The 17,603-nt window shown below is 46.2% G+C and overlaps 1 protein-coding gene and 1 long non-coding RNA gene across 4 annotated transcripts in view; one reads left to right on the top strand and one right to left on the bottom strand.

The window, feature by feature from the left end:
- GABRA2 (gamma-aminobutyric acid type A receptor subunit alpha2) overlaps window positions 1–13,583 on the bottom strand; it is an 81,616-nt gene extending 68,033 nt beyond the window's left edge. The window contains exons 1-3 of one of the 2 annotated variants that reach the window (XM_064149212.1): window positions 13,483–13,583; window positions 12,692–12,780; window positions 10,050–10,165 (exon numbers count right to left, since the gene is read on the bottom strand). In XM_064149212.1, coding sequence (XP_064005282.1) covers window positions 10,050–10,165; window positions 12,692–12,762 — 187 coding nt within the window. In that variant the 5' untranslated portion in view covers window positions 12,763–12,780; window positions 13,483–13,583. Of the gene's footprint in view, window positions 1–10,049; window positions 10,166–12,691; window positions 12,915–13,482 lie in introns of those variants that run through there. The other variant, XM_064149211.1, reaches the window with a different exon arrangement.
- Window positions 13,188–14,507, top strand: LOC135178342 (uncharacterized). Of its 2 annotated transcripts, none has more exons than XR_010303481.1 (2): window positions 13,188–13,434; window positions 14,226–14,507. It is a non-coding gene; the product is annotated as an uncharacterized LOC135178342 (long non-coding RNA). The 2 variants fall into 2 exon arrangements; XR_010303480.1 differs by having other exon boundaries at window positions 13,203–13,427.
- The last annotated feature ends 3,096 nt before the right edge of the window (window positions 14,508–17,603 follow it).

Here is a 17,603-nt window from a genome sequence, read left to right on the forward strand (position 1 = left end):
CCCCACCTCCAGCTTTGCTCCATTCCCCCCCCTCCTGGCACTCCCTGACACCCTCAAAAGTCCCTCCCCAGCTTTTTTGTAGTCCCCCTTCAGATACTAAAAAGCCACAAGAAGGTCACCTGGGAGCCTCCTCTTCTCCAGACTGAGCAGCCTCAACTCTTTCAGTCTGTGCTCATAGCAGAGCTGCTGCAGCCCTCTGAGCATCCTCCTGGCCCTGCTCTGGACACACTCCAGAAAAGCATCTTTGGAAAGTCCCCAACAGAGACAGCCCTGAAGACAGATCAGATTGCTTAGGTTATATTCAGTCACATCTTGTCTCCACGAAGATGGAGACTCCACCACTTCTCTAAGCAGTATTACCTCTGCTACTGTAACGAAAATGACCATCATTAGAATCATAGCATCACAGAATCAACCAGGTTGGAAGAGACCTCCAAGCTCATCCAGTCCAACCTAGCACCCAGCCCTGTCCAGTCAACCAGACCATGGCACTAAGTGCCTCACCCTGTGATGCTATGCAGAATACAAATGCATAGTAAAAGCTGTCTCATAGCAGCTGTTATTTATGGGGTGCTAAAGCACAGGGAATATATTTAAATATATATTGGCCATTAGAGGCTGCAAGAACTAAGGCTAAAAAAGCCCAAGCTTACAAAAAAAACCCAAAACACAGTATTTCTGGACTTAGAAGCTGAAGTTCTGTGTGCCCATTTCATCCCAAATGTTTAGTTTACCTGGAAAATAAAATGTCAAAACTTGCCTGTGAATTGGCTTGAAAGCTATGAATGCCCATTTGCTTAAATATTGGTTGTTGTCACATGAGCAGGAAGCAACACTGCTACAAGAGTGATACCTACTCCTACATGCATCACTAACGGGATGAGATTGAACAAGGCCAAGTACAGGGTTCTACACTTTGGCCACAACAACCCCAAGCAGCACTACAGGCTGGGGATAGAGTGGCTGAGAGCAGCCAGGAAGAAAGGGACCTGGAGATGCTGGTAGAGAGTAGCTGAAGATGTGGCAGCAGTGTGCCCAGGTGGGCAAGAGAGCCAATGGCATCCTGGCCTGCATCAGGAGCAGTGTGGCCAGTAGGACAAGGGAGGTTATTCTGCCCCTGTACTCAGCACTGCTCAGGCCACACCTTGAGTACTGTGTCCAGTTCTGGGCTCCTCAATTCAAGAGAGATGTTGAGGTGCTGGAAGGTGTCCAGAGAAGGGCAACAAAGCTGGTGAGGGGCCTGGAACACAAACCCTGTGAGGCGAGGCTGAGGGAGCTGGGGGTGTGCAGCCTGCAGCAGAGGAGGCTCAGGGCAGAGCTCATTGCTGTCTGCAGCTGCCTGAAGGGAGGCTGTAGCCAGGTGGGGTTGGGCTCTGCTGCCAGGCATCCAGCAACAGAAGAAGGGGACACAGTCTCAAGTTGTGCCGGGGCAGGTCTAGGCTGGATGTTAGGAGGAAGTTGTTGTCAGAGAGAGTGATTGGCATTGGAATGGGCTGCCCAGGGAGGTGGTGGAGTTGCTATCCTTGGAGGTGTTGGATCAAAGCCTGGATGAGGCACTTAGTGCCGTGGTCTGGTTGACTGGCTAGGGCTGGGTGCTAGGTTGGCCTGGATGATCTTGGAGGTCTCTTCCAACCTGCTTGATTCTATGATTCCTACATTTAAAACTCATTTTTTTTGCTGGGTTAAAAATCTACTGTTAAAAATCTATGAAATCCATTAAAATCCTCCAAATGATACCCTGGTTGAATTTCTAACATGCTTAAATATTGCTGAACATCTTTCAGAGAGAGATTAGGTTCACAGGATCACAGGATATTAGGACTGGATGATCTTGGTGGTCTCTTCCATCCTGGTTGATTCTGTGATTATCCAAATAACAATGATAACTGCATTTTGGGTGGCATTACACAAATTACACCATTTAACAAGGGTAACAAAAATCTTGCAATGATAATATTGCAGTCCTTTGCCACCTGGCTATTAAAACTAGTCACAGAATCATAGAATGGGCTGGGCTAGAAGGGACCTCTGAAGCTCATCTAGTCCAACCCTCTCTGCAGTCAGCAGGGACATCCTCAAATAGATCAGGTTGCCAGAGCCTTGTCAAGCTTCACTTTGACTATCTTTAGGGATGGGGCCTCAACCACCTCCCTGGGTAACCTGTTCCAGTATTCCACCACCCGCACAGTAAAGAACCTGTTCCTAACATCCAACCTAAATCTGCTCTGCTCTAGTTTGAAGCCATTGCCCTCGTCCTGTCACTGCAGCCTTTGCAAACAGTCTCTCTGCAGCCTTCTTGCATCCCCCTTCAGCTACTGGCAGGCTGCTATTAGGTCTCCCTTGAGCCTTCTCTTCTCCAGGCTAAGCAACCCCAGTCAGCCAGCGTGAGAAGCAGCTCTATATTTGGGATAGCAAACTCGTTGCAAGATTTATGTAACATGGTAAGAGTCCTTAGTGGGAAGCAGTCAACAGTATTATGCCTTGGACTGCAGCAAGGCCACTGCTTTTCAACCAGTTTCTAAATAACCCAGAATAAATATATTGCTGGGGAAAAAAAAGAGGCCATGTTTGTCTTAGACCATTAAATCTGGCTGAAGAATGAAACCATGTCATCAGAGTGATTTGTACAGAGCACCAATGAGCTCCACAGACATCTGTGAGATCTGCTTTCACATCTTCCTTGTAACCGAGGAGAAAGTAAGTCTGCAGATGACACCAAGCTAGGAGCAGGTGTGGAGCTGTTGGAAGGTAGGAGATCCCTGCAGAGGGACCTGGCCAGGCTGGATGGGTGGGCAGAGGCCAATGGGATGAGATTGAACAAGGCCAAGTGCAGGGTTCTGCACTTTGGCCACAACAACCCCAAGCAGCACTACAGGCTGGGGACAGAGTGGCTGAGAGCAGACAGGCAGAGAGGGAGCTGGGGGTACTGGTAGATAGTAGGCTGAACATGAGCCAGAAGTGTGCCCAGGTGGCCAAGAAAGCCAATGGCATCCTGCCCTGCATCAGGAGCAGTGTGGCCAGCAGGACGAGGGAGGTTATTCTGCCTCTGTGCTCAGCACTGCTCAGGCCACACCTTGATTGCTGTGACCAGTTCTGGGCTCCTCAATTCAAGAGAGATGTTGAGGTGCTGGAAGGTGTCCATAGAAGGGAGACAAAGCTGGTGAGGGGCCTGGAACACAAACCCTGTGAGGAGAGACTGAGGGAGCTGGGGGTGTGCAGCCTGCAGAAGAGGAGGCTCAGGGCAGAGCTCATTGCTGTCTACAACTACCTGAAGGGAGGCTGTAGCCAGGTGGGGTTGGGCTCTTCTCCCAGACAACCTGCAACAGAACATGGGGACACAGTTTCAAGTTGTGCTGGGGGAGGTCTAGGCTGGATGTTAGGAGGAAGTTGTTGTCAGAGAGAGTGATTGGCATTGGAATGGGCTGCCCAGGGATGTGCTGGAGTCACTGTCCCTGGAGATGTTGAAGCAAAGCCTGGATGAGGCACTTAGTGCCATGGTCTGGTTGATTGGATAGGGCTGGGTGCTAGGTTGGACTGGATGAGCTTGGAGGTCTCTTCCAGCCTAGCTGATTCTATGATTCTAAGCAAAGCCTTAAGTCAGCTTTAGTGTCATCAGCAGTATTTCTAGCATTTAGAACCAAATGTTGATGCATTGTCAGGTAAGGAAAAGCAAATCAAAAGAGGAATATTTAACCAGTCAGTGAACTGGGAAATGCTGCCAGACACAGCATATAAACTTTACTGTACAGCACCTAGATTGTCGCTAGCCATTGCAAAGCACTGCATTTTGCCACTTTGCACAGCACACTTTCCTTGACTGCAATACTCTGCAGAGTTGGAACATTAATCTTATTTTGATATCTTCACTGCTGGTTTACCCACAAACTCACAATAGAGCTACAAACAGATAAATAAGCTTTGTTTAGCTGTTTCAGCCACTTTCCTATCCTACATTGGTTTCTTTCTGTTAGGTTGTGTGTTGTTTGTCTTTGGTCTTTTTCCCCTTCAGTTCCACAACAGTTTCTCAGGGCTTTTTATCCTTCCACTTCCCTAATGTTTCATTCCCTAGAATGCTTACAGCTACTGAGTTAATTCTACTCTTGGATTTTAGCACCATCAGCATGACTTGGATAACTAATTAAATATGATTTCCATATCCTCTGTTGCTTTTCCATTTTACACAAGGAATGTTTTTTGCCAATATACATTACCAACAACTCTAACATAGATCATACAATCATAGAATCAAACAGCTTGGAAGAGACCTCCAAGATCATGCAGCCCAACCTAGCACCCAGCCCTAGCCAATCAACCAGACCATGGCACTAAGTGCCTCAGCCAGGCTTTGCTTCAACACCTCCAGGGACGGTGACTCCACCACCTCCCTGGGCAGCCCATTTCAATGGGCTCACTGACTGCTCTGAAAGCACTTTTCCAGCCAGGTATAACCAAAAAAGGGAGTAGACAGTAGCTTACTCCCTTGTATTTTGGCCTAAGTACATAGAGAGGGCTTCCAGAGAGTGCAAGTGCTGCTCTGAATTGCTCTGCACTAGCTCTGGCAGAGAGATGTTACCGTTTCCCAAAGATGAAACCAGAGCAAAGAAGGGCTAAGGAAACACTAAGTAGGTTAACTGCACTATTTCATTTAAAACCAGGAGTGAAAAACTTTCCTGTTATATACTGCCACAAAAACCAACTGAAGGATCATCTTTTAAGATATTCTGAAGATGCACTAAGTATGGTGAGGCTGACAAACACCACTAAGTTTTTAATGCCCAGAGCTAGGGGACTGCTACAGTGACAAACTCTTCTAAAGCTGATTAAAAATTCTGAATCCCAGGGATACATAAATACACTGCCTGAAGTTTAACACATTCTTGATTATCAGCAGATGATTATGCTCTTGTTTCCTGGCAACTGAAGACATGCCACTCTGATAAACACATGCATGCACATATATATAGCTGTCCTGGTGTGTGGGGAAAGTCTTATGTGCAAAAAAAAGGTCTTTTTCCCTTTTAGCTTGTATTAGTGAGCACATTAGACAAGCTTTAATCAGACTGGATGATCTTGGAGGTCTCTTCCAACCTCGTTGATTCTATTACTCTAATGCCACTCTACCAACCCCACGCAATGATACCAAGATGCATGATCGTACCTACAAGTGCTCACTGCCTCTCTGACAGCAATCATCAGCAATAATCCTTCCCAATTTCCTCCACTTTTCCTGATCAATCTATTCACAAAGTGTTGTATTATGTCTCAAAGTGAAACACAATAAATACCCTCCTTTAAAGCACTTAGAACATCTGAAAGTCACCTTGCAGCAGAGATGAAACCCTCAGGATGGAACTAGAGTTGCATTAAGTTTTCACCTGTTCAGTACCTCAATTTTTTCAACATTCACCTCTGGTTACAATGAGGACACTGCTCATGAAGCTGGTGAGGCTGACCACAGCTTGTGGAGAGATTCTCAACTTGCATGAATTTGCTTAAGCCCTTTTCAAGCTCAATATAGCAGCTGCTGGGGGAAGTATAGGCTGCATGTCAGGAGGAAGTTGTTGGCAGAGAGAGTGATTGGCATTGGAATGGGCTGCCCAGGGAGGTGGTGGAGTCACCATCCCTGGAGGTGTTGAAGCAAAGCCTGGATGAGGCACTTAGTGCCATGCTCTGGTTGATTGGCCAGGGCTGGGTGCTAGGTTGGGCTGGATGAGCTTGGAGGGCTCTTCCAATCTGCTTGATTCTATGATTCTATGAAAATGTGGCTTTCAGCCTGTGAAGTCCAGTCTTCTGTCTTTGTAACTCCCCTCTGTGGTAGGTGATTTGGTTTGGTTGTTGTTTTTTTTTTTTTCCCAAGGCTTTAATTTCATATTTTCCAAGTCTTGTATTCAATTATATCTTATAATTTTGAGAGCAGCACAGAGAGAAGTTCTGTAGCTGCTGGAAATGACCAATTTCAATCACGAGAAAGCAAAGCAGACTGAATGGCCTCTGAAGATGACAAAGTATTGATATATCCAAAACAGACAAAGCTGGTGAGGGGCCTGGAACACAAACCCTGTGAGGAGAGACTGAGGGAGCTGGGGGTGTGCAGCCTGCAGAAGAGGAGGGTCAGGGCAGAGCTCATTGCTGTCTACAACTACCTGAAGAGACATTGTAGCCAGATGGGGGGTGGCCTCTTCTCCCAGGCAACCAGCAACAGAACAAGGGGACACAGTCTCAAGCTGTGCCAGGGGAGGTCTAGGCTGGATGTTAGGAGGAAGTTGTTGGCAGAGAGAGTGATTGGCATTGGAATGGGCTGCCCAGGGAGGTGGTGGAGTTGCTGTCCCTGGAGGTGTTGAATCAAAGCCTGGATGAGGCACTTAGTGCCATGATCTAGTTGCTTGGCTAGGGCTGGGTGCTACGTTGGCCTGGATGATCTTGGAGGTCTCTTCCAACCTGGTTGATTCTATGTTCTATGATTCTACGAAAGTATCAAAATCCTAGCAACATCTCCAATCCTTGTCTCTTACATTCTCTTTTCCCTCTTTAAAAGGAAACTATCATTAAAAAAAAAAGGTACCTCTTTTCTGATCATTAGAATATCAACATATTAAAAGAGAAGACTGCCTTAACCTATGTCCCTTTTTCCTTTAATCATGTCTGCCCGAGTAGTATTTGAAAGTAGACAGCTGAATTCAAGCACATCTAGATTTTAATGCAGCTGAATTTCATCTTTCACTTTCTGTTGTCTCATTATTTGAGTCTGTAAAATCTCCTTGGGTTTCTTGCTCAGATTAGTATTTATAGTTTTTGGGATTTCTTTATCTAAATGCTTATTAAAAAAAATCAAAATATTTATGGGAAAATGATTTTCTAAATATATTGCAAACATTCCAGCAAATACCTTCATGATTTTGAAGAAAATGACACTAGACTCTATGGGTTATCATTTACATGACTGTCTTTCACATAACTTAGTGCTGAAGTCATTGTTTTGAAACTAACTTGCAGTTTACCTGGATGTCTAAACAAAAAAAAAAGGCATGGAATGTTTGGGTAAAATAGCTCATGTCAGAACTGAAAGTGCAGTCAGGTGTGTTCCAGCTGCCATCCTGTGCTTAGCATAAAATGAGTACAGAGGAAAACGTATCTCCTCTTGAAGACTTTCATGTCTACTGATAACAGCACAATAGGTCAGGGTATTATCTAAGTCATAGGAGATGTCTCTGGCTTCAGGAGACATTGCAGTGTCTTCCTTTCCCCACCCATAGCCATTTTGCAGGCTATTTCATCATTATGGTGTTCATACATCATTCAAGGATGCCAGCTGCTAGGACAACCAGTAGCCAACAGCCAAAACTTGTTTATACAACAGAGCTGCATCACCAGTGGAAGTTAAGGCTGCCCTAACAGTCTATAGAACACAGTGCTCAGTTCTGACGCATATCCATGTTATCAGTAAACCATCATTACATGATCTAAGCACTTACACCAAGTCACCCAGTAAAATTAATGACAGATCTATCCCTAAATTCAGAAATTACTTCCAAATAGACTATTACTTGGCTGAATTTACATACAATCCTTGAAGGTGGTGATACATTCCCATCTTGTTGCTCAATAACGACCTAAAACATCAGCGCTAAGCTAACACTTTTCATTGCTGCAAACATTTTGGAGATAAATAATTACCTGCACTGAGATGAATTTTCACTGTCTTTCACAACAGGTGAAAGTGGGCTGGGGAACAACTCTTGCTTTCAGAAGACTTGAAAAGAATTCATCTCAGAGCTCAGACTATTTCTGTTGTAGCACACGTTAGACCAGACTGTGATCTCAGCCGTAGTAGAGCAGCAGGGTAATGACAGCTGCTATGCCTAAGTAAATGCTCCACTGCTTTCAACTGAATTAGTTCAGAATCATATAAATGAAACAGAATTGAGACTAAGTATATCAAATTAATGACATGTGGCATGAACAAAATGTGGTAGTCTATGCAAAACCACTTTCAGAAGCTATCAGGACTCAGTGGGCACATAATGCTTAAATAAAAAGGTGAAAATAGCCATTTTTCTTCCTCAGACTACAGGGCAACAGAGAAAAAAGTCAAAAACCAAATGACTTCATAATTACTAAGTATTATGCAGAAAAGCATTATTTGGCATATTTCATAGCCATCACCAATGGCTTTTACAAGCATTCTCTGTAAGAATTCATCCATCCCCAACTGAAGTATTCTTGATTAACGTTTCATGAATCATCATGCTTTAATATGCATGACACAGTTTCATTTCACACACGTTCTGCATGGGTTGATTGCCATGTATGCCAATATCAAACAGATGTTAATGCTTTAATTTTTATGCTCCCAAAGTATATTTTAATTACCTCTGAGGCTTAGTGAAGAAAGAGAGGGAAATGCTTTAAAGTAGATATGATATGGAAAGGAACTGCAGGCTGCTCTCATCAAATGGCAGATTGCTTTTTGTAAACAAGAAAAGAATTCCTCATTATTTTTCCAGTTAAAATGGTGATTTAAAAAGCCCTGCCAGTTAAACACCAGCTTTGTGACATGGAATGCTCCTACAAGTCACCTGCAAGGCATTTTCTGGTTAATAGTGTGTCTAAATTCTTAAAGCCAGGTATTTTGCACAGAAATTGAATCTCCATGTGAGACATCGCTATATAAATTCCCCCAATCAGCAGTGTTGTATGTCTCATTTTATGGATCATCTAAATTAAACAGTCCCTTAGTATAAAATATTTCACAGTGTTCACTGTACAGGTGCCAGAAACTGTAATTAAAAGATATCCTAAGTTAAGATTAATATCTAATGAAAAAGCTGTTTCCAGCCAGCATCGGTTCCCACTTTATGCTGTGTCAGATGCAAGTCAAGCTTCTCTAGAACCAAAACAGCAGCTGAGTCACAGTTGAGGATGAAGGCTGTTGGCTAAAAACTGTGAGACTTAGCTAATTCCTAGTTTGATCAAGCAGAGCTGTTAAGAGCCATTTCTGTGGAGTTAGGGACGGGTTTTAGTTTTGGCCCTGATCTCAGTGAAATCAACAGGAACAGAAATGGCTCCCAGGGGTTTTGCTCTAGAATTAGTTTTAGGGAGCTGAAATAGTTGCCAGGTTGAAAATTACAATTATAAAACCTGTAGAATAATAATAATAATTATTATTATTATTATTAATGTTGTTGTTGTTACTATTAGTAGTAGCAGTACATACAAGTAGCAGTAGTAGTACATACATACCAGTACAGTAGATAAAGTATTATCTAACCAAGGATATTCTGCTCCCCAAACAACAGAGATCTTTTTGCACTGTAATACTTCCAACACCAAATGAACCATTTAAATTTCTTGCTTACAGACTTCCATGAGCTGGCACACAGCTTTAAAATGAAAATAGGAACTGATGTTTGGAAAGGTAACTGAGAGTTGTGGCACAAAAGTACAGCGATCTCTGTCCTCAATATTCCCTTTTGCCTTTTTCTTTCCCCTTTCATGCCCAAATACAAGCGAAGCACCCAGAGACAAACTGTTAATTACCAGTGAAACCCTAGTTCCAAATAAGCCAAAACCACAAACCTCCCTATGGAATTCACCAGGACAAGGAATGAGTCTAAAATGTGGATTTGACACACAGCACACAAAACACTTGTCCAGATTTCTGAAAACATAGACTCATCGCATTGCAGGAACAGAGTCTGCATTCCCAGCTCAACCAAAAATCCCTGACTAGAATAACAGCTTTAGAGACTATTTTTGTTCTCATTCTGTTTTACTATGTTAAATCACCAGATTTTTCTTTTTTTTACTTAAGATAAATGTGTGAAAGTGCCTCCTTTCCATTCATAGATGTTATCTCCCTCAAACTTCAAATGATTCAGCTGGGTGGATACAGAGCTATAAATAATTTATCAAGATACATACCAGTTGTTAAGGGGAGGGAGGGAAAAAATTCTGAAGGAAGAATATCACTGCATAAAATCTGAACATTAAAACTGATTTTAAACAAGAAATCAATCAATCAATCTTTAATTGTTTTAGGGTTTAATTACCTCCTAATCCAGGTCTGAGACGATTATCATAACCATCCAGGAGTCTGTCTAGAATTCTTGTAAAGATGGTGATGTTATTCTTAGCTTCATCTTCCAGGGAGTCAGCCAGCACTGATCTAAATGGACATTTTCACATTTTAGAGAGTGCTAAATATGTTTTAATGTACAGTCAACATGCAGGGTTTTTTGCTAGCTGGCCTGGAATATTTACTCGCTGCCCTCTAATAGGAAGGGAGTAGGTAAGAGTATAGAATGCACTATTTATATGTAACATGTTCAGAAACATGAGTAGATGATATACCACTTCAAATTTCCAGGAAGTCATTTTCTGCTTCTAGTCAACATGGCATCACCACCAGTGCTGCTAAAAGCTCTGCTAACACGTTTGGTGTAAAAGCCTTAAAGAGCTTTCCAGGCGTCTATGGCATGTTACTCCTGGGCTGATAACATGGGTTCCCCTAGACAAAATTATCTCGTTCCAGCTCGATCCTATCTGCCCTCACCTAAGTATATCTCTGAATAAATCCTGTGGATATGCTTCCACCCAATGGTCATGTCATGTACATGACCAGAAGAACTAACATGAGGGAAAACTCCAGTGATCATGCTCAGGGAGTCCTCTGATGTCAGTATTTGGTAAGTGGGAACAACGCTGCTAACCAGCAAGCAGCAGGATAGCTGCGCACAGACTTCATGTCTCTGAAATTCTCTTTCATTCAGCACTTTCTGATGCTCCTCTGGGTGCAGCCAAACCTTACAGAAGTTGGTTTTAAATAAAATCCTAAATGGAACGTCAAGAAGAATCTATAGATCACTGATTGCTTCAAACTTCCCTCGTAAAGAGAGAGCTCTCACAGCCTTTATGGGTCATCTCACTGGGGAAAACACCAGGGGCTGGAACATGAATTTGCTTCCCCATCAGGTCTGCTGCTCAACAGTCCTCCTGGATCTGGACACCCAGACCAAAGGTTTTCTGTACTAGAGAAGCACACCATGCAGAAAGCCCTACGCATGCAAATGTTACCCTGCCAACAATCCCAGATTTTAAGCACCATGCATGTGAAATACATGAGCTCATCAGTCCTGTTCCTACCCAAATATGAGTATGAAGGAAGTAAAGCATCGCTGTCATTTATATCATCTTCAGCCATTTATGTGTTTGAGTATTTGTCATCTCTAAATATACTACTGAGCAAGGCATCCTGAATGCCAGAAACCCAGGGATGTTTTTCTTCCTCCTCCAAACCAAAAGTAGGTTTAGGTGACATTTCCTCTAGAGCAAGCTTTAAAATGATTAAAGACAGGACATTATGTCGATCCCAAATTCAACAGCGTGGAGGAAGTATTTAAATGCAAATCATTGCAATCTGTGCTTCCCATCCCTAAAAAAATCACTGAATTGACCAAAATGAGAGAACTCATAAAGAAGGTACCAAGATGTCATGTGTGGTTTTACAGATATCTGAGAGGGTTCTGAATTTTAATCCCTGGATGGCTCATCTTTTGATTGTTAATGTGTATTTCTGTGTTGTAAGCCTCTGTGAGTCCTTTTCTCAAGCTTCTTTTTGAAACAGAACATTTATTTATTTTTTAACTCAAGACACCACTGAAAAATTAGATCACACAATCACATCAAATTAGGCTTGAATTCTGCAAACTTTGCTCAGGCATAAACTCCTTAATTACGCATGTAGCCTCTTTGACGTCAGTGAGATTACTCACTTGAGTAGGGTTTGCAGGATCTGGCCCACTGTGACTCAACTAACACTGCACCATAGTTAGGCATGAAATGAAACAGGCAACATAGTTTCAGGGAACACTTCCTTGGCTAGGAAATAGGTGAAGATAAAGGCACGCTTCTGAAACCCAAGGAAACTTGCATTATTTATCTTACAACCCCTGCCATATTAGAGCAAGACCTACTGCAGTCACAACCACAGCAAGTAACCTGAAGTTACAAACTACAATTAACTTCGTGTCCAGGGTCTGTGAGCGACACGGAATTGTTAGGTGATTAAAATGGCTTTTTCCTCGTGTTGCCCCCTCTGGAAATGGAGAACTTTAAACGGCATAAGAAAAGTTGATTAATAAATTAGGCTATTGTTTTATTGTGTGGGATTGTGAAGTTGTATGCTATCTCCACCTAGAGGTTTTAAAGCTTCAGTATCGTTTTGAATTGTTCTGCTAGCCAAAAAAAAGAGACACACTTGGGGGGGGGTGGGGGGTGAAAAAAGGCATGCCCATATTAAAATCTATGTGAGCATTATTACAGAGGCTGCAATTTGCTATTTGTCTTTGCACTGATCTATTTCTCCATATTTGCTGTTCTGCTTGGTATGGAATCACAGTGATACAGTAACTCCAACAAACCTTTAAGACTCAATAAGACATTGAAAGGAATTAATTAATGGGGAAATAAAGCATCAACTGACAAACGGTTTAAGGAGAAGAGATTAGGTTGATACGGTCTCTGGCACACCGTCTACTGCATTTGCTCTGGAAACGGCATTCAAACAGCTACGAAAGATGGTTTCATCACATTACTACGTACTACACTTTTATAACCTCGCACACAAGCCTCCCCTTAGCAGATCGTAACACACCCGTTTGTATCGAACGACAAAAACGAAACATCCTCTCACCTTGTTGGTAGCCACACCAATAGAACGAGCAGAACCAACTGCATCTCGGAGCGTGCCAGCTTCCTCTTCATCGCCGCTCTGTGCAAAACCTAACCGCGCAAGAAAAAAACACAAACCCACTCTCAGCTACAGTCAGTCTCCGCCAAGCAGCGCTTGTAACTTAACCCGAGAGGGAGGAGAAAATATATATATATATATATATATGTATATCTATATGTCACTTCAGCGGAGAAAGGAAACCGCTGGATTTCTGCAGCACTTTCCACTACTAGCAACTTATTGTATCTCCATCTTTCCCAGCGATCCTGCTCGGTGCAAAGAGGCAATGTATGATCACAAGTGGCATGTGAGCAGACGCATCCAGACGCTTTCCTTTTCCGTAAGCCGAAAGCCCCACGATGAAAAGACACAAAAAAATAGAAAGCGTATGTATGGAAGAAGAACGAGGTTTAACCATTCCTCGCCTAGCTACGGCACACCGCAGCCGGGAGGGGCGGGCGGGCGGCGAGGGAGAGTCATGCCATTCGCCGGGGGCTCGGTGCGGGGACCGCGGGCGAGGCGCCCCCAGCCGCCGCCGAGCACCCAACGCGTTTGACAGCTGCTCGGCAAAACACCGGCCGGCAGCCGTCGCTGCGGGGGATGCGGGGCGCGGGTGTGGGTTGCCCCCCTCAGGGCGACAAGTTGCGGCCCGCGGCCGGAGCCACGCAACGAAGAGGCGCTGCTTTCAGCCGTAGGGGCGAGGGGTAGGCAGGGTGGGGCACGTTGCCGGTGGGGATGCCCGGGGACCCTACCTGGGAGAAGCGGCCGGGGCGGGGAAGGAATGGGTGGAAGGAAAGGGGGGAAGGGAGGGAGGGAGGACCCCGACGGCGAGCGGGGCAGGAAGGCGGCGGCGAGCGCGGGGCCAGGACGGAGCCGGTTCCGCGGGCGGGTGCGCGCGCGCGTGGCGGGCAGCTGCGCGGGGGGCGGGCGCGGGGAGGGCGGGGCGCGCGCGGGCGGCGGCAGCGGCTGCCCCGCGGCTGAGGCGGGGGCGGGAGCGGTGCCGGCGGCCGCTGCGCGCTGCCCCCCAGGCCGAGCGAGAGAGCGCGGGGGGCGGCGGGGGGCGAGTCACCTTGCCGCCGAGCGGTTGCGCTCGCCTTACCGCCTTGCGCGGAGCGGGCGGCCAGCCGGCCGGCCGAGGTGGGTTCGCCGGTGCGCGAACGAAAAACCGGGGAGAAACGAGACGCCCAGAGCCACGGAGCGCGTCTGGCGTGGCCCTTCCCAACCCCTGCCGTCACCTCTTGTTAAGTGCGGCTCCGGGTAGGGCATAACCCGAAGGAGCAGCCCGCACCGTGCTGGGGCTGCTGAGGGGATCACCGCCAGCAGCGGCTGCTGGCGCTGGGACCGGCTCATTACTATTCCCTTCCCCTCTCGCCCATTGGCACAGGCTAATTGAAATGCGGAGAGAAGAAAAGTCTGTCATTTAAAGTGAGCTCAGGATGCTGGCAGCCAGGAAAACAAACCTGGCTTTTTCTCCTCTCTTCTCTTTTCCGCCCAGGTTGCGTTCCTTGCCTTGCGTTGCCTTTCAGAGCACGTCGCCCTCCTTCCCTGTACCCCGGGCCTTCGCCGGTAGGAGCCGGACAGCAGCTGGGATTCATTCCCGTTGACGTTAGGTTTTCTAGCACAAGTAGATCAGGACAGGCTTGGCAATTAAAGGTTTATATTTAGTCTACTCCCATTTTGCATTGTTCTCTCGGAAACACAATCGTTTCGGTTGGAAAAGACATTTTCAGATCATCAGCTCCAGCCATTAAATAAATCCCTAACAGCAGTGAAAGAACTGCTGCTGCTTTTTGGTTTTTAGGTCGTGTATATATGGTTCCATACCTTGGATCTCACTTCATGTCCTTTCCTTCCCAGCTGTTAATTGCAGAACACACAGCTCCCAGTTGTAAGGGATGAATGCCAGGAGGCTGGAGCCAGGCTCTGCTGGGTGATGCCCAGGGACAGCACAAGGGGCACTGGGTGGCAGCTGAGCCATAGGAAGTTTCATTTAAACATGAGGAGGATTTTTTTTCTCTGTGAGGGTGACAGAACACTAGAACTGGCTGCCCAGGGGACTTGTGGAGTCTCTCTGGAGATAATTGAAACCCACTGTGATGGTTTGGATGTTACCTGCTCCCCCACTTAAGAAAATCACCCAGACTAGACTCAGCTGAGTTGGAAATTAAAGAATGAAGCTTTGTATTTACAGCTTAGCACATTCTGTAAGCAGGTATTTACAGTATCTGCAGCTCCAGACAGAAATGGACAAGTTAAAAAGTAATACAGAAACACAGCAGCCCTCCCAGAAAACAGTCACAGTCTCACAGTATCACCAAGGTTGGAAGAGACCTCACAGATCATCAAGTCCAACCCTTTAGCACAGAGCTCAAGGCCAGACCATGGCACCAAGTGCCACGTCCAGTCCTGCCTTGAACAGCCCCAGGGACGGCGACTCCACCACCTCCCCGGGCAGCCCATTCCAGTGTCCAATGACTCTCTCAGGGAAGAACTTTCTCCTCACCTCCAGCCTAAATCTCCCCTGGCACAGCCTGAGGCTGTGTCCTCTCGTTCTGGTGCTGGCCACCTGAGAGAAGAGAGCAACCTCCTCCTGGCCACAACCACCCCTCAGGTAGTTGTAGACAACAATAAGGTCACCCCTGAGCCTCCTCTTCTCCAGGCTAAACCTCCACCCCCACACACACACTTAAGAAAATCACCCAGCCTAGACTCAGCCAAGCTGGGAATTAAAGAATGAAGCTTTGTATTTGCATCTTAGCACAATATGCAGGCAGGTATTTACAATCTATACACCTCTAGACAGAAATAGACAAGTTAAAAAATAATACAGAAACACAGCAGCCTCCCCAGAAACCTGAGTCCCCAGGAGGGGCTCCCAACCACCCTTCCACCTTCTCCCCACCCCTCTACCTTACCCCAAACTTTGCCTTACACTTCAAGGTGAGTTTGGAGGGTTGGCCAAGGGGGTTCGGAAGCAGATGGATTAGTCACACAGACAGCAGGTTAGAACAGAGAAAGAAGTTGGGCCCAGAGACAGAGAGCTACTCCCTTATTTATATTTGTATTCTTGTTCTTATCCATCTCAGCAAGCCTGTGAGTGCAGTAGACATCACCACTGTTTCCCTTTAAAAGCCTATCATCTAATTCTTCTCACCAAAACATCCCACCTAGGTTCAAACTAGCACACCCACCTGGACATGTTCCTTTGTGATCTGGTATAGGAGATCCTGCTCTGGCAGGGGGGTTGGGCTGGATGAGCTTTGGAGGTCACTTCCAGCCCCTGACATTCTATGACTCTATGAACACCACTGTCCTAACTAGGTATCACAGTATTATCAGGGTTGGAAGAGACCTCACAGACCATCAAGTCCAACCCTTTAGCACAGAGCTCAAGGCCAGACTATGGCACCAAGTGCCACGTCCAGTCCTGCCTTGAACAGCTCCAGGGACGACGACTTCACCACCTCCCCGGGCAGCCCATTCCAGTGTCCAATGACTCTCTCAGGGAAGAACTTTCTCCTCACCTCCAGCCTAAATTTCCCCTGGCACAGCCTGAGGCTGTGTCCTCTTGTTCTGGTGCTGGCCACCTGAGAGAAGAGAGCAACCTCCTCCTGGCCACAACCACCCCTCAGGTAGTTGCAGACAGCAATAAGGTCTGCCCTGAGCCTCCTCTTCTCCAGGCTAACCAATCCCAGCTCCCTCAGCCTCTCCTCGTAGGGCTGTGCTCAAGGCCTCTCCCCAGCCTCGTCGCCCTTCTCTGGACACGCTCAAGCATCTCAATGTCCCTCCTAAACTGGGGGGCCCAGAACTGAACACAGCACTCAAGGTGTGGTCTGACCAGTGCAGAGTACAGGGGCAGAATGACCTCCCTGCTCCTGCTGGCCACACCATTCCTGATGCAGGCCAGGATGCCACTGGCTCTCTTGGCCACCTGGGCACACTGCTGGCTCATGTTCAGGCAGGTATCAATCAGCACCCCCAGATCCCTCTCTGTCTGGCTGCTCTCAGCCACTCCGACCCCAGCCTGTATCTCTGCATGGGGTTGTTGTGGCCAAAGTGCAGCACCAGCACTTGGAGCTATTGAACACCATCCCATTGGACTCTGCCCATCTGTCCAGGCGGTCAAGGTCCCGCTGCAGAGCCCTTCTGCCCTCCAACCCAGCCACATCTGCCCCCAGCTTGGTGTCATCTGCAAACTTGCTGATGACTGACTCCATGTCCTCATCCAGGTCATCTATGAAGATGTTAAAGAGGATGGGGCCCAGCACTGAAACTCCAGTTGCAAGGAGCAAAGATTAGGAAGCAGAGAGCAAAAGAAAAACAGGAAGAACAGTAGAAAAAAGAAAAAAAAATTCCCACCACTTTTGTAGTTCATTCTACAATTAACTGAAGAAAATGTGGTGGGATTTTTTTCCTCCCTTTTCTTGTTCTTGTTTCCCTACCAAGCCTGTTCATGCTGCTTCACATCCTCATTTTGGAATAGGTAACTCAGGAGTAAACTTCAGCAAGGCTGTGATACTGTGGAGGACCCTTTGTTTTCCTTTTCCTTTAGCAGCTTCACAGCAGGGCATGAGGGACGAGCAAGAAAAGTGCTTGGGCTGTCAAGACAATTTGTTACTGCACATTTTGAGATGTTTCATAACCCACAGTAAGACTGGGAAGAGAGAAGGAGCAAGTTGGATTTCTTTGTTTTTAAATAGCCAGTGAAATGACAGCCCAGACTGTGGGAAATGACAAAGATAAGGGCACAGGTGCAAAACCTGAAAGCCAGAGAACACTTGTTCAGCAGGCATCTAACCCTGGCCATGCCTGAGGTACAAGGCCCTCATCCTTCCCTGTTTGGATGTCCAGATGCACTCTGCTCGCAGTTCTT

The sequence above is a fragment of the Pogoniulus pusillus genome, chromosome 9 (genome assembly GCF_015220805.1).
Source record: "Pogoniulus pusillus isolate bPogPus1 chromosome 9, bPogPus1.pri, whole genome shotgun sequence".
Classification (NCBI taxonomy): domain Eukaryota; kingdom Metazoa; phylum Chordata; class Aves; order Piciformes; family Lybiidae; genus Pogoniulus; species Pogoniulus pusillus.